Consider the following 15914-nt stretch of genomic DNA (forward strand, 5'->3'; position numbering starts at 1 on the left):
TATTTTATTTTTTCGTGTTTGGTCCCCTTCAAATAATATCCTTCCTTTTTCCCTTTTCGAATATGTATAGGAAAGAAACAACGGAGGGAACGAACCACGTTTACCCGTCAGCAATTGGATATTCTAGAGTCTCTTTTCCACAAAAAACACGCTATCCGGATGTATTTATGAGAGAAGAAGTTGCTTTGAAAATAAGCTTACCCGAGTCAAGGGTTCAAGTAAGAGTTTGAATTTGCATTCCCCATGATGACGTAATACTATTAATTGTTTTTTCTATTTAGGTTTGGTTTAAGAATCGCCGTGCCAAATGCCGCCAACAAGCCTCTTCCTCCACGTCTTCTCACGAAGACGCCATCCTTCATTCCAATTCTAAAAAGTCCAAGAAAATGACGCCCAAAATAGAAAGAAATGCTGCAAGTCCCACAACCACCGTGCGGGATGAGAGTGTCTCGCCCATTTCATCCACGTCCCATTCCGTTCAGAGTCTAGGCCACCCACCCCCACCGCCATTGTTGGCCATGCCATCACACCAGCAGCAGTCAGAAACGTCCTCAACCACCCATATGGATTATGCCACCACCCCATCATCCTCTACGTCCTCCGATTTGAACGGAGCAGGGGATGCCTCCATCTCTTCAGAACAACAACAGCAAGTGCAACATGGCGGTAACTTCTCTGCAACCAACTTCTGGACGCCCATTTCATCAGAGGATGCCACAAATGATGAGAAAAAGACATTGATATCTTCAGCTGCTGCAGCCGCCGCCAATAGTGTTGTACATAACAACCCCTACGCTGCTGCCTATAACCCCTACTACCATCACCCACACCCACACCATCACCACCCCCACCATCCCCATCAATATCATACTGGACACGCCATGGAATCATATTTCGGATCCTCGCTTCAAAACAGTAGTACCAATCATTTGGCGCACGGAAATTATGCAGGAGCAGCGGCAGCCGCCGCTGCAGCCAATTCTTCAAGCCATTATCCTGTCTTTACAGGAAGACAACCCGGATTTGGAACGAGTTCACCTTCGACCCCCACAGGATCAGCAGCCACGGACTATGAGTCTTTTTGTCAGGAGCGATACCAAATTTTGTAGTGATTTTAATTTTTTGATTTGATTTGATGATGATTTTTTGATGATGCACTTACTTCATTTTTTTTTCCTTTTTTTTTTTTTTTTTTTTGAAAGGAAACACAAATTAGTTTATATCTCCCAGTTTTTCAAATACATAATATTTTATTTGCACATTGATTTTACAACCATACCATTGCCGGCTTTCTCTCTTCTTTGTCATTTAACTCACAGGTTTTTTCCACATTTTTTGAACTACAGAAAAAACTACTCCAAGACCCCTTAGAAAAAAGTAAAGGACCTGACCTTGGAGTACATAAGAGTAAAAAAATAAAAAAAAATGAAGGAGGATTATAATCATTTATGATTATTTAAGCTCAAGTATGCATTTATCAAGAAGATGAAAAAGGGTGAATCAATCAATTAATCAATCCTTTTCACCTTCTTCACCTTTTGCAAAAAATCACATTTTCTTATAAATTTTCTTTTTTCTATTTCCTGCACAAAAAGACGCTAAATATAAGTGAAATAATGATATTGATTGTGGAACACACATTTCATGACGATAAACACACCCTGTTTGTTTATTTTTGATGGTATTTGTTGCTTGGTTTTGTATTTATCCAAACGCACACAGGGTTTTTTCGTCTCTTACAATGACGTAGGGATAGGAATAGATTGTCCGCTTTGGAGAGTCATTAGAATAAATATTCCCATCTCTGCAGATATCCCTATAACGAATCCTGGATTTGAGGAGTTTGACAATCTTGTAGCTCAAAAAGACACAGCATACAACTATATAGTCAATAAATAAATTTAAAAAATGCGTATTTCTTACATTGTGGATTGATGTGGCGAGGATATTGCCTCATCAAAAAAGTGCTCAAACTACGTGTTTTTTTTTAAATGTTACAAAATTGGTTCTATGGAGAAAATCATTTGGTTTTTTTTTTTCAAGTATAAATCAATACGAATTTTCAGTCAAATGTCCAAACCAAAAGCTCAAAAATCTTTGATTTTGACCAATTTTCAAAAAACAAAGACATTTTTGCCCTAATCAAGTGACAAGGATTATAATTTCTGTCGTTGCATGAATCTGGAAGACGCTATAGGGATATAACCGCAATCACATATCTCATTAATTAATTATAATAATAATATCCACACAATACACACGAGTGCAAAAATAAAAAGTTATTTATATATTTTTATTAATTAATGATAATAATTATGGAAAAAAAAAATAGTCAAAAAAAAAAATCAATCTTTGTGGCATGGTTTTTGAGTGTATATTAATATTCTTCATTATATCTACAATATATTAAATGTCTTTTGTATATACAAATATACCTTTACATATATACCTATATTGATATTATATATTATAATGAAAAAGTGTTTATTGATTGTATTACCTTTATTTCATTCACCTTTTTATTTTTCTTTGCCGTTTTTCATATTTTTATATACATACACCATATTAAAATAATATATTTTTAAAAAACATTGCATACTCTGAGTAGAGGCTATCTACTTATTTATTTCGTCAGGGATATTGACCCTCTCTTAATTTCCTGGGGGTTTTGCCCACTTCAGAGACCTAAGGTTCCCTGCGTAGAGAGAGGTGACTAGTTATTTTATATGGTAGTTTGGCATTCTGAGGAAAATGTATTTTTGAATATCCAGCTCTGGTAGAATCATTCCTACTCGTTTTTCCTTTAATTGGTCAGGTGCAATGATTAAGTATAAGTAAACATGATAATACTACATACATTTACTCCATCTGATCTAGGAATCGGCTTTGAAGGAAGTCCATTTTTACAAACGTTAATCTAAATCCTGAGAATTAAAAATGACGTAACCTTGAGGATTTTTTGCAGAGGTAAAATTCTAAGTCCTCGTTGGACTCAAAGTAGAATTGGGGATGGATATAGGAGCCATTCTATCAAATGCCGTTGTTCATTTTCGGATCACAGCTGATCTCCTCTAAAAATTTCCTCAAATTGTCCATGTTCAATTTTGTTTTCTTTCTTTTTGAACATGCCCATTATAGACACGATTTTCATGACTATACATAATGTATATTTCCTTCTCTAGGAAGGACCGGGGCGCGAACCTACGCACATTGAGTTCGAGAGAATGATTTTTGCAACTCTTTTCTCTTTTCAAATCTTCACTCTACTACATTTAGTGTTGTGTCGGTTCATATTTAATCTGTTCAGTACCAGTCATATCGGTTCGTAGGACTATCAGTTTTCGAGACTCGTCCAGCAAATGTTTCCTAAAAATAACGATAGTTTATATAGCCAAAAAGGAGGATTAGTATATGTTTCTTGTTGGTGGTTTCGGTTTGGAAATCCTGGACTGGTGATTTTTGTTAGACCGAATTAGTTCGGCCCAACAACCCTATTAGTTGTATCATGCATATAGCATTTTTCTAAGGAAACATATGCTTTTATGATATTGGTGTGGGTAAAAACCCCAGATAAGTAATTACGTTAGTATAACTAACGAAAGGGTAAATGAAAAAACAAAAATTCTACCCTTGTCCCTTCTTCCACTAATGGGGGTTGAAGCCTTCCTACCCGAGGAACCGCCCGTCTTTTGCAAACAAAAAAACATCTATTTTTTCATGGGTGAATAAAAAAAGTTGTTCCGTGTTCAAAAACAACAGTAATTCAACAAAGACAAATACGGAGGGGGGAACAAATCTGAGTTAGGAATGAATTGACTTTGAATCAACATATTGTTCATATAAAAACTAGTTTTTTATGGTACTCAGTTTGATATATATTTTTAATCCTTTAGGGATCTCGAGTCGTCTGATAATATAAATTAAACAAACAATGGATTTTTGACACTTTTCACTGATTAGAAAAGGATATTAATTTGTATGAACATTGAACCTTTGATAAATAGTCAATTAATTTGTGAAATGTATTTGTAGTAAATGGTAAACCCTATGAATACATTGAGTTAGAGTTGTATAAAATATGATTTTGTGTTATTTATTTAGTTTGTCAATTTGAATAATGTATTTAAATCTCTACAGCTCTCATCATAATTATCGAAGAGAGAACATCTCAGTACAACGTAATCACTTGTGTGAGTGTGCTCGGGAATGATTGAGAGTGACGCTGAGGATTTTTTCTTGGGGAGTTATCCTTGTTAGACTAGGAGTAGAATTGAGGATCGACATAGGACCAATTGCTGTTTATACAGCGGCGTCCGTAGAATTATAATTTTGGGGGCTTAATGTTTTTAGAAAAAAAAAGGGTTCCACTGAGTGGCAATTTAAGTTTGGAGATAAAAAAAAGCTACACGGGGCTAAATCAGGTAAATATGGTGGTTGATCGATGGTATTTATTGGGTGTTTGGCATGGAATTAGCTCACAATCGTTGGTTTGTGCAAGGATGCGTTAAATGGTGTGTAAAATCCACGAGCTGTTCTTCCGTAATTCTGGCCATTTTTGACAAATTTTCTCACGCAAACGCTTTAGTGCACCCAAAAAGACCTCTTTATTCAACCGTTTGTCGGTTTGGAAGGAATTCATGATACACGAGACCGCAGCTATCAAAGAAAAAGATGAGCATCACCTTTACTTTTGAGTAACTGACTTCTTTGAACTACTTATATGCACGGGTTTTTGATAAAACGGATTTACCATAATCTTTTTCTAACACTTTCAACGCGTCAGCACAGAAAATTTCGTTACCACAAAATATCGCGGAGCAAGTCTACAGATTGCGCTCAAACTTGAAAGACAGTGCTGACAACCTAGAAAAAGACTCAGAATAGCATTGAGAATCGACATCATTGTGATTCTTGTCTATGACTTAAATATATACGGAGTGGAATTAGTGTTTAGTTCATATTAACTTGTAGTCAATCTAATGAAATGTCATGACAGCTGAATTACTCTACTCCAACATATTCTTCAAAATGTCAGGGTTGCCATGTTAATTTTTCATATTTCATAAAGGTGCAGGGCATATTTTGTGCAACTATAAGTATATGTATATCTGTTTCTTTCTTCTTCTTCAGAATGCATTTCATTTTTCTTCATTTTTTTGTGAGAACTGGGCAATGTCCTTTTATTTCCTTTCTTCATAATAAGAATAATCCAAGAAGTAACGTTTGAGCATTGAAGAAGAAAAAAAATACTAAACAACTAACTAACAGCGTAGCGCTGTGATCCCATGGAAAGAAACCAAAAGATTGATAGATAAAATATAATAGAAAAAGAAAATGCTTCTAGGACTAAGGCCCTTCTAAAATTCCAATGGGTATTAAATTCAAAAATGTCCTATAGTAACTAGACTGTACCTTTATGAAGACGTTAGTGTTCCTTTCTTGGGATTCTGAGAGATGTCTCCGGATTTTAAACCTATGAGAAATTCATGGAAAAATCCTGCATTGAATTATTTTATAGTTTTAACAAAAAGTTTTAATTGTTTTGTAAAAGAACAAAATATCAACCCCTTGTGTGCCCTTTACCTTATGCTGTTTAATAAGTGGCAATGGGACAATTCAAAAAAAAAAAAAAAAAATCCCGATGCTAATGCAATATTTTTAATAATAGTAATTTAAAAAAATACTATTTTCTTATAAATTTCTAACAAGTGCAATGGATAAAATAAATCGCCTTCCTTCTGAAATGCTTAAGAGTATTTATTAGCTATAGTTTGAAACCTTCATTTGATAAAAATGAAACTTGGTTTGTCTCCGATATGGTCTTTCAAATATAATCTACATTGTTCTATAATTGATCGAGAATTTCGCCGATCTTTAAATGCAATTTTCGGAGCCTACAAAGGATTCATTAAAATAATTAATTTATACAAATCTAAGATAATTAAATCATGTGCACGAATATGTCTTTTAATTATTTAAATGCATCCCGATAATTAAACATTTGGTCCTCGAGAAATGATGCTTTTCAAAAAAAAAACAAATATATATATATGAGTATTTTATGAGGCCAATTAGTAAAAAAAAAAAGCAAAGGTTTCCATCTGTTAAGTCCCCTTTCTGATATATAATATATATATATATCTAACCCCCTCTTCCCCCCCTCCCTCTTGTAAATCCATCGTAAACTTTATGAACAACGATAAACCGCCTACATAATATTTAGAAAGCTTATTAGATATTGCTATTATTATGAAGTTGTAACAATAAACCCTTATTCATATCAAAAAACATATTAATTATTATTATCTTTTAAAAAAGGAGGAGGTTATTTGAAACTTTATTCCGTTTTGTTTATAGGAACGACAGAGAGGCTCAAAGTACAATGATTCATCCCATGTATGCATTCATAAACATAAAATCCTGAGTCTCCCTGTAGAAATCATCAGCATCAAAAAGACAGTCGTCGATGTTCAGTTTGTTGTATTCGTACCCCCCTCCTGTGTTATGTGTTGTAAGGCTTCATCGAAAAGAGAGAAAATGGAATAAATTCATCTCAGGTTTCAGTCTTTACATACATAGATCATACCCTGGGACTCTCCTGAAATACAATTATATATTATATATTTACGTCCATTAGGGTGAGCCTGAATCCACCAAACAAGATGTACCTTTTAATAGTACTACTGTGTCTCCTAAATAACCCAACTGTGACATTTTATATAAATATGTGCTGCGTTAACACGCAAACAATCTGAAACAAAGATCAAGAAATGAAAAAAATCCCAATTTCCTTTCAATATTTCTTAGACATATTTGAATCAATAATAGGTTTATTATTCAAATTTCTGGGATGTGTTAAAATACTCAATAATTGTTTAATTTTGGCGATTACACTAAATGCGATTTGGCGTACAGTTAAAGGGTTAATAAGAATTATTGAGTAATAGAAATTGACGATATTTAATACTAAGATAAAACAATTTAGTTTACTTTTGTTATGAAACTCATATAATTTTATACTTAAGTTGAGCACAAATCCGATCCGATTTAGAAAAAAGTAAACTATAAAACTGATGGTAAAACCCATCCCTAAAATATGAAGGTAAAATGAAAAACAATTTATTATAAAATGATAGGAGAGAACGGCCAATAAAACAGTTTATAAATATGAACACTTATTGAAACTTCTGTCCATCTTTTAGTTCCAAAATTAGTTTTTTTGAGCAAATCACATTAATATTTTCTAACCCTTGTATCTCAATCTAAAAAAATATATTTATTATATCTATGATAGACACATTCAAAGCTCCAATAATGTGGTTTCTATAGTTTTTTGTTGCTTTTTCGTAAATATCTTTATGCTCAAGGTAAATATGAATTAGCTCCATACACACTAGGAAAAAAGCTTACCCCTCAAAATGTAAGAATTTGTTGGACACACACACCTCACCCTAATGTATGTATATATACAACAACAAAATAAAAAGATCAACGCGCATTTAAAAGGAAATAAAGAGAGAGAGAGAGAGAAAAAAATGTCTTACTATTCAGATGGGATATTCAATTTCTACAGACAACATAATTTTCTCTCTTGAAACATCATCTACATTTTAGTGTTGCCACGATACCAATATTTTCGTATCGGTTCCTGTGCCAACATAGGTATAAATACTTTTTCGACTAGACTATAATATGTACCGAGACACGGAACAACAACTACGTATATGGAGCTATATTAATGTAACAATGTTTGTTTGTCTGTCAATGACTCATTTTTGAGCGGTCGTTCAATATCTTGGAGCTGTGAGACTACTGTTAATGTGGTGTAGGCTCAGCATGTCATATTAAAAAAGAAAACGGGAGTGTCAATCTGTATATAAGGATTTAGTAGTAAGAAGTAATGTAAATTGTGTGTACTTTTTATTTGTCATTTTCTTTTACGTCTTGAGTAGTACATCTTCCTACTACATTCAATTATAGTCAAAACCTGATTCGTTTGTGCTCATAAATGACACAGTGTACCCCTGAGGATTTGTTGTGGAGTTACAATTCTATGTCCTTGTTGGACTCAGATTAGAATTGGAGATTAACATCGTAGTAATTCCACCAAATATCCTTGCTTATTTCCTTCTCTCCCTCCACCCTTACCACAGCTGATATGTGCTGATCTAATGAAACGTCATGACAGTTAAAACATTCAATAAATTGCCAATCTTTATTTTCGAATTCCTTTTCTTTTTTAAATGCCCAAAATACACACGATTTTCATCACTACTCTCATGGTAACATTGAGAGACGAATTATCAGCTGACTGAAATCCTTATGAGTGATAGTGCTCCTTGCTCGCTGATATGTTAGAAATTTCAAAATAGTGAGGAATAATCAATAAGAGCACTCAAATGACTACTACCCTTACTAACAAATACTTTTTTTCTAAATTTACACTCACTGCAATTTAGCAGTGATATTAACATCCCTATCTCCATATATTATTAAAGTTATCGACATTTAATATCCTCTGCGGACTCTCTCGCTATTATATAATGAATAAAATATAATTCTCCATAGTTCGAACTGCATCCAACTCAAAAATTTGTACTTGAATCCAACCCTACACCAAAATAAATTCTGATTTCCTTGTCATCATCAAATTGCGTGCAAAGCTTCCTTATTAGTACAATTGTATGACAAAGATGTCTTGTTAAATAACAAGGAGATCAAGTTTCCTCCCCCATTAGTTTTATAATAGTATCTAAAATGAAGTCAGTGAGGCTGTGTGAAAAGGAAAGGAAGTCCTTTTACATATTTTAACTATATGTATTGATATACCAGGGCGTCCATAGGGGGAGGGTTGGAGGGGCTGTAGCCCCCCTCAAATTAAGGAATTTGTGGTTCTTATACTAGAAAATTTAATATTTAATTTTCCAAAAAATTCAAATATTTCAAATTTACTTACAAATATTGTCTGTGAATAGCTTTGAATTTTTGAAATTTTTCTCAGATAAATTTAATATTTGAAATTTTTGAAAAAGAACTTTAAATATTAAATTTAATTTTAGAAAATTTTTTCCAAAAAATGTAATTTTTTAGAAATAGGTATCGATTTTTGAAATTTTTCTCAAATAAATTTAATTTTTAGAAATAGGTATCGATTTTTGAAATTTTTCTCAAATAAATTTAATATTTGAAATTTTTGAAACAGAATTTGAAATATTTAATTTAATTTTAGAAAAAATTTTGCAAAAAATTTAATTTTTTGGAAATAGGTATCGATTTTTGAAATTTTTCTCAAAATAAATTTAATATTTGAAATTTTTGAAAAAGAATTTGAAATATTAAATTTTATTTTAGAAAATTTTTTGCAAAAAATTTATTTATCAGAAAAATTCAATTTTTTAAATGGAAAAAAAAATTGTAATTTTTCCAAAAACAAAATTGAAAAACCAAACGCCCCCTCTACAAAATAATATAATCCTGCCAACGTTCATGTGTACTGAACAAGTCCATATCCTTGTTTATATTCATCAAGCGCATTTCACGTCCAGTGAAATAAAGGAAACAATATAGCTCAATGAACCACGCACTCGAAAGAAATCATTCATCTACTGAACTCAATTTGCGTAGGTTCGCACCCTGGTAATTTACACATAATGTATATGGACTTCAAAGAACATTCCTAGGTCAGATGCAGTAAATGTATGACTATAATGTTTACTTATACTTAATCTCCATGTAACCAAGGTTAAAAGATTATTTTTTAGATGTGAATATTTAATTATTTTTGTCGAAAAATGACCTTTGTATGCTATTGGGGAGCTTTTTAATAAACTGTGTCAATATGTCATTTAATTACGGTTTTTTGTTCGATCTCAATTTATATGCCTAAAAAGGTCTTTTTATAAAGGTTATTTTGTTTTGTTTTTCAACCCCAATTTAATATAAAAACATTTATTTCCAGGCATTACATAAATAATCCAATTTTTTCTTCTGTCATCTCATTATTTCTGACTTTTATAACCGTTGCCCTTCAAGTAGGACTTGCCTAGAAGGAAATGAATTTTTTAAATGATATTTAAGTAAGCAATTCACACATCTTCTCTCTTTATTTTTTTCAACCTGGCCCTGAAACCGGCACAGACCTTAACAAAGAACTTCTTGTACGTGTTGTACACTCCCTAAAAAATGGAATCCAGTAAGGAGTCAACAGTTTTATGTCCATTGAACTCTTTGTTCAAGACGCCCTACACAATTGCGGCGAGATATTTGACCACATTTCCCTTGCCCAAAATATAAAGGTCTTAAAAATCGTGGTTTCCCGTAATAATCAGACTACAATTACACGATTTGAACAATCCGCTCCAATTTAAGCTATCTATCATAATTACCCATGATGTTATTTGCCTCTTTGGCACGGAGGTAAACAATAATGGATTCACGACGATCGTGTTCTGAGAGCATCTCAAGGATGTTGTATTATTTCGTATACAGTTTTGTCAGCTAAATATCATGCGCACACTTTTATAAACATAGATTTAAGGGTAAACAAGATATTAAGGTCTACATACACTTCCTCAGGATTTTAAATGTATATTTAGCATCAAAAGGTGGTTCAAATAGGAGTTCAACAAACCCTTGGAGAGATGATTTGCTCATTATAATATTTATTCTAAAGAAGAAAAAGAAGGCGGCAAAGAGGTTGTACTTCTGAGTAACGAGGGAGGAAAAGGAATACGACTTAAGTAGTCATTAAATGCATTAAATTAAAAATAATTTATGTTAATTTAATTTCTAGTTGATTTGAATTATTTATGAATATAATTAAATCTATCTACTAATGTGTACCGTACATATAAACAAAAGAAGCTCTTGTCTCTTGTCATCCTTAAGAGGATGCATGCAGTTCTAAACAGAAAATGAGGGTTGGGATGAGGCATGGAAGTCTAAATACATGGAGTAATCATGTATCCAGCTTAGCGTGGTCTTCTTCCAATCCTCTCTTGAAGGAATAGAGTAATAAATGACTAACTTTTTTCTTCCAACCAATCACGCTTTTGGTATTCCCCTCATGTGGGAATATAAATTCTGTCTGATTGTTTTAGGTCTTTAGAATTCCATGAAGGGAGAACATCAATAATCATATGTTTTTAGTTTGCGCATCCACAATTGAGATGCAAAGGAACTTTTTTTACTCAAGTAATGAGTTTGCATTATAATTTAAAGCAACGCCATCTTGGAGGCTCAATGATTTTGGTAAAGCTACCACATAAAACGGACAGATTTTCAATAAATATTGATGATACTTTATCAAACGGCTTTAAGTATAAAAAAGTCTGAAATCTTCAATGAATACTACTTGATGTTAATGATAAATACTAATATTTGAATATTATGTAGTCTAAATCTCAGTGAAATGTCTGAATTTGTCCAAAAAAAAATTTTTTGTTTGTTTTGTTTTTGTTGGATTGATTATGGACGAGAAAAGTATGATAATTCGAGTAAAATATCTCATTCTTTCTCTTTTAATTATTAATTTATTGTCTACACTATGGAAATAAGATTGAACAACGATGTCATAATATATATTTATAATACATTTTAGGGTTGGATATATAATAAATCTTTGTTAGGTTCAAGCCCTGATATTTTTTGGTCCCAAAAAACCCTGTGGACGCTCCTGAATCCCTACAAAGCATTAGATAATCACAATTAATTTTGTTGCTGATCAATTAGGGAGGATTCAAATAGAAACATTAGATAAAATATCTTATTCTTTCCACTTTAATCACCTACAAAATTGAAATACGGTTGTATATGGATTTAATTACAGTTAAGTTCTAGTTTAAAATAAAACAAGGCGTTGGAGGAATTTATCTTTGATAGAGAGTAGGATTTGAGTACTATTATTTGTTGGTCCTCTAGGAGTGGCAAATACTCATCAATTATCCTTAGTATGAATATAAAAAAAAGAGTATTTATTGTTATAAAAATAGGGCGTTTAGTAACCCCAAAGATGGCAATATCAACAAAGTTGACGTCAAATCAAAACGACCTATATACGAGCAATATATGACCTTTCTTTAAGAAAAAAATCATGAAGGAATGTCCTTTACTACAAAAGGACATTCAAAATAAATGTCTTTTCTAAAATAAAATGATAATATTGATACAATTTTATTCGGGGGAAAAATTGTGTAGCCCCTCCAAAAAACTATTTTCTCCTACGCCTATGGTAAAAGGTATTCATTTTGTTTTTGAAGCTACATACATACATATTATATTGGGTCAAGATCTTCTTTTTTTTTCTCTCTTCCTCTCCTTACAGTTGAGGATTAAGTTCCCCATGTTCTTATTTTTCTTTGAGCTGTCCTTTGATCCACTAAAAGTACCTTTTTTTCCACAACGTCTATAAGGTACTGAATACTTTTATATTGTACATGGAATTATAATGTTTGAAAGCGACATCTGGTGGGAATAGGCATATTTATCTAATACATATATTTGTTGCTTACAACAATGGTCTCCAAGTCCCGGGTCTGCGGAGGAATCAGACCTGGGCCACACAAGAATTAATTAGTCGTTTCGTTTTTAGGTATTATATAAGTCTTGGACCACATCATTTACAGTTGGAAGGCAAATTACAAAAGATAATATAAGTATATTCTACGAGGTAGTCGTTAATTATTTATGCCATGATAATTTTTAATTGACTCGTCGGATTTATAGGCGAAGAAGCCACAATGCCAACTACATGTTCTCCGGGCTCTTTTGTTGTTTTCACTGATACCTGATTGCATTAGAGTTATGAACAGTTTTTGATGATACATTGTTGATAAGATGTGAGGCTTCTTTCTTTTCCAAGAAGTTTTTGCAGAGCTTAGATGTATATTTTGGGTGCTTCATCCTTGTTGAAAAACAAACTTCCTTCCAATTAATCTCTGTTCAGAAGGAATGGCTCGGGCCTTCAGGATGGAATTGACTACCAATCTCTCATACTTGCCAGAGAGACACATTAATTTTGAAATAAAGCCTCGCTAAAACAGCTGGATTTTTAGAGAAACATAATTTAAAAATATTTTATGGATCTATTTCTTTCATACTAATGATTCATCAGGTGAAAAAACAGTGATGAAAATGACACGAAAAAATGGGGGTTTTTTTCCCCCAAACTCTGTCTTGCCAGTGTATATAGATAGGGGACTCACAAATCTTTCCCCTGAAACATAATTGTGATCCGTCAACACAAAAGCGAACCAGCATGGTTTTCTCAAAAATGAGCCAGGCTCCCTAATGCCCCTATTTGGCACTTTACTGTTAGTTTGTATTAGGTATAATTGTCCAAGTTCTATAGCAAGAGTCTGCGTACGTGGGAAGGGAATCAAGAATTTGTATAGGGTGAACACAGAAGATAACGAAATTGGAATGTCTTGTTTTGTACACTTGAGTTTTGTGTAGCAATCCTAGGCACTAATCAGATTATCATCATCATCGACCATCTTTTTAGTATTTGTACTCTTATTGTTATTGTTGAAGGAAATGTTTGACTTTTAACCAATAAGTCAAAAAAGAATTTCTTTCCCTCTCTGTATAGGTTGTATTTGTAATATGTTTTAATCCATTTATATTTTATCATTCCTTCACAAAAAAAAAAACACAACAACATAGTTGAAATTCCATCGTTATATATGTATTCGTGTTGGGTTGGGTTCTGAAAATCCTGGACCGGTCTGACAACGTTACGATTCTTAGTCCGTATTTTCACATATGTTTAGACTGGACCAGACTCCAATATAAATTATGTCTAAAGCAGTGTACAGCTTTTTTAGGTGCGCATTCCTTAAGCATCCATTCTGCCCAGTCCTGATATAAAAGGCCAGCAATTAGGCTATATTTTGGAGTGGGCTCTGATTCACACTTAAAGACCTAATAACCAATGACTTCATCTAATGTATTGCCAAATTGCTAACATATCAGTCCTTTTTTGCATAGAGTACGCCAGCGAGTATTTATAATATTACCAGCGGTGCTGGAATCCTAGGCACCAAGGGGGCCATAGCCCTCTCCAACATTTGCAGAATATCACAATTTAAAAAAAAATGGTATTTCGTCTCGTCGAAAAATGAATATTTTGTCAATTTTGGCTGTTTTAAAAGTAAACAAAAAAGTTCAGACAATTTTTTGTTTTTTCTAAAAAGCCTCCTTCCTCAAAAAAAAAAAATCCTACTGACGGCTTCGATGACGTCAACATTACATAATTTGCCTCCCCTTCCTATTGGGAATTAAGTTCCGACTCAGGAATTTTTTGTGAAGAGCTGTGAATTAATTAATTTTTAGAAAATAGCACTTGTTTTTTTTTTAATAGCGGTAAACTTTTGGGGGAAAAAATAATATATATTTTTTCCCCCCAAAATCCCCCCTAAAATAGAATCCTTTGGACTTATAGCAAAACCGTATTTATAACTCTTATTCAAAATATTAGAGAATTTGGAATTTTTAGCAGACTGGGATTGAAACCGTTCCATCACTACTAGTCAATGACAGGAAATTTTCCCCCTGACAATTACCCGCCCACGGCTTAAAACCATTTTCATAGTTTTTCAAAAAAGAAGAATTTAAATAGTATTTACTGAAGGGATCAAGTTTGTTTTAATGTTGACACACAAGATATGTAATCTAGACGGCCAGAGATGATGACGTTATGATGATTAGTGGTTCTTACATACATACAATTAATTAGAAATAAAAAATACGTACATAGAGGGGGGTTATAACAAATTATTTCTAATAATAAATAATAATAGTAATTATTAGTAGTATTATAATACGAAATGAAAACTTTTTCTTTGAAAAAATTTATTAATTAAGAAAAAGGAAAAATAAAAAAAATACATAATCCTCTTATGTTAGAAACAGAGAGAGAGAGAGAGAAAATAAGATAGAAAGAGAAAAAGAGACATCATTTTTTAACAAATTAATAAGAATTATATGTTATTACTACTCTCTTGCTCCATCCTTTGGAGAATCATATTTTATATGTACATATTTGAGATCCGTCAACATACAAACAACCTGGGATGATTTTTCCACAAATACCAAATATTGATTCATATATGTATATATTACTAAATCATACAGCAATCAGGGATGCCACCACAAATATATTTATTGATCAGCTATAGTACAAAATAAAATAGATTATATGTGACCTGTCAATACAAAAGCAAGCTAGAAAAAAATTGACTGTGGATTATATGTGAGATCTTATACAGATATTTGTTCATTTCTATCAACAAATTAATATTATTCGCCCTTGTGGTACGTCGCAAATTGCACGTAAATACGCCAAAATGGATCGTATAAATAAAATAATGATATTTTATTTCATGTTATGGTTGAAAGGTGTCATATCGTGGCTATTATATGGCTCTTAAATCAAATAAAGACTCGAAATTTGGGGTGTGCAACCCGTTGTCCACGATCTGCATTGTGGCCCACAACTCAGTCTCACTTCAAGTAGGGTTTTTTTATGGCAAAATTGTCACACTATCATCAAAACGCGTAGAACGCGATTAAAACATACATACGTTAGCAATATTTGACGTCTTCTCCTATTTTTTGAGACTCTAATAGTATAGACGTCCGTGTGGATGGGCTGGAGGGCCTGTAGGTCTTTTTGAATAATTATAAAAAAACAGAGAACTTTTTTTTTTTTTCAAAAAATTCAAAAAAACAAACTAAAACAATATATATATGAAACGGGTTTTGAGATGGACATTTTTTTGAAGCAGTTGGTCCTTCAAAAGTTATATTTGGCCTTATTTTATATATGGCCCAAATTTGAATATGTATTTTATAGTTTTGCTCTATGGAGTCATTTTTCATTTTTATATAGGTTCTGTGGCCCATTAAAATATTTC

The 15914-nt window shown here is 32.6% G+C and overlaps 1 protein-coding gene across 1 annotated transcript; it reads left to right on the forward strand.

The window, feature by feature from the left end:
* Positions 1–66: 66 nt before the first annotated feature.
* LOC139904715 (uncharacterized) lies at positions 67–2591 on the forward strand (the record flags this gene model as incomplete). Its single annotated transcript, XM_071891343.1, is given in 3 exon segments — positions 67–141; positions 144–218; positions 282–2591. Coding segments are annotated over 3 exon segments (978 nt in total), but the record flags the coding sequence as incomplete, so codon positions are not given.
* Positions 2592–15914: the final 13323 nt, after the last annotated feature.

Source organism: Lepeophtheirus salmonis, chromosome 10 (genome assembly GCF_016086655.4).
Source record: "Lepeophtheirus salmonis chromosome 10, UVic_Lsal_1.4, whole genome shotgun sequence".
In the NCBI taxonomy this organism is placed as follows: Eukaryota; Metazoa; Arthropoda; class Copepoda; order Siphonostomatoida; family Caligidae; genus Lepeophtheirus; species Lepeophtheirus salmonis.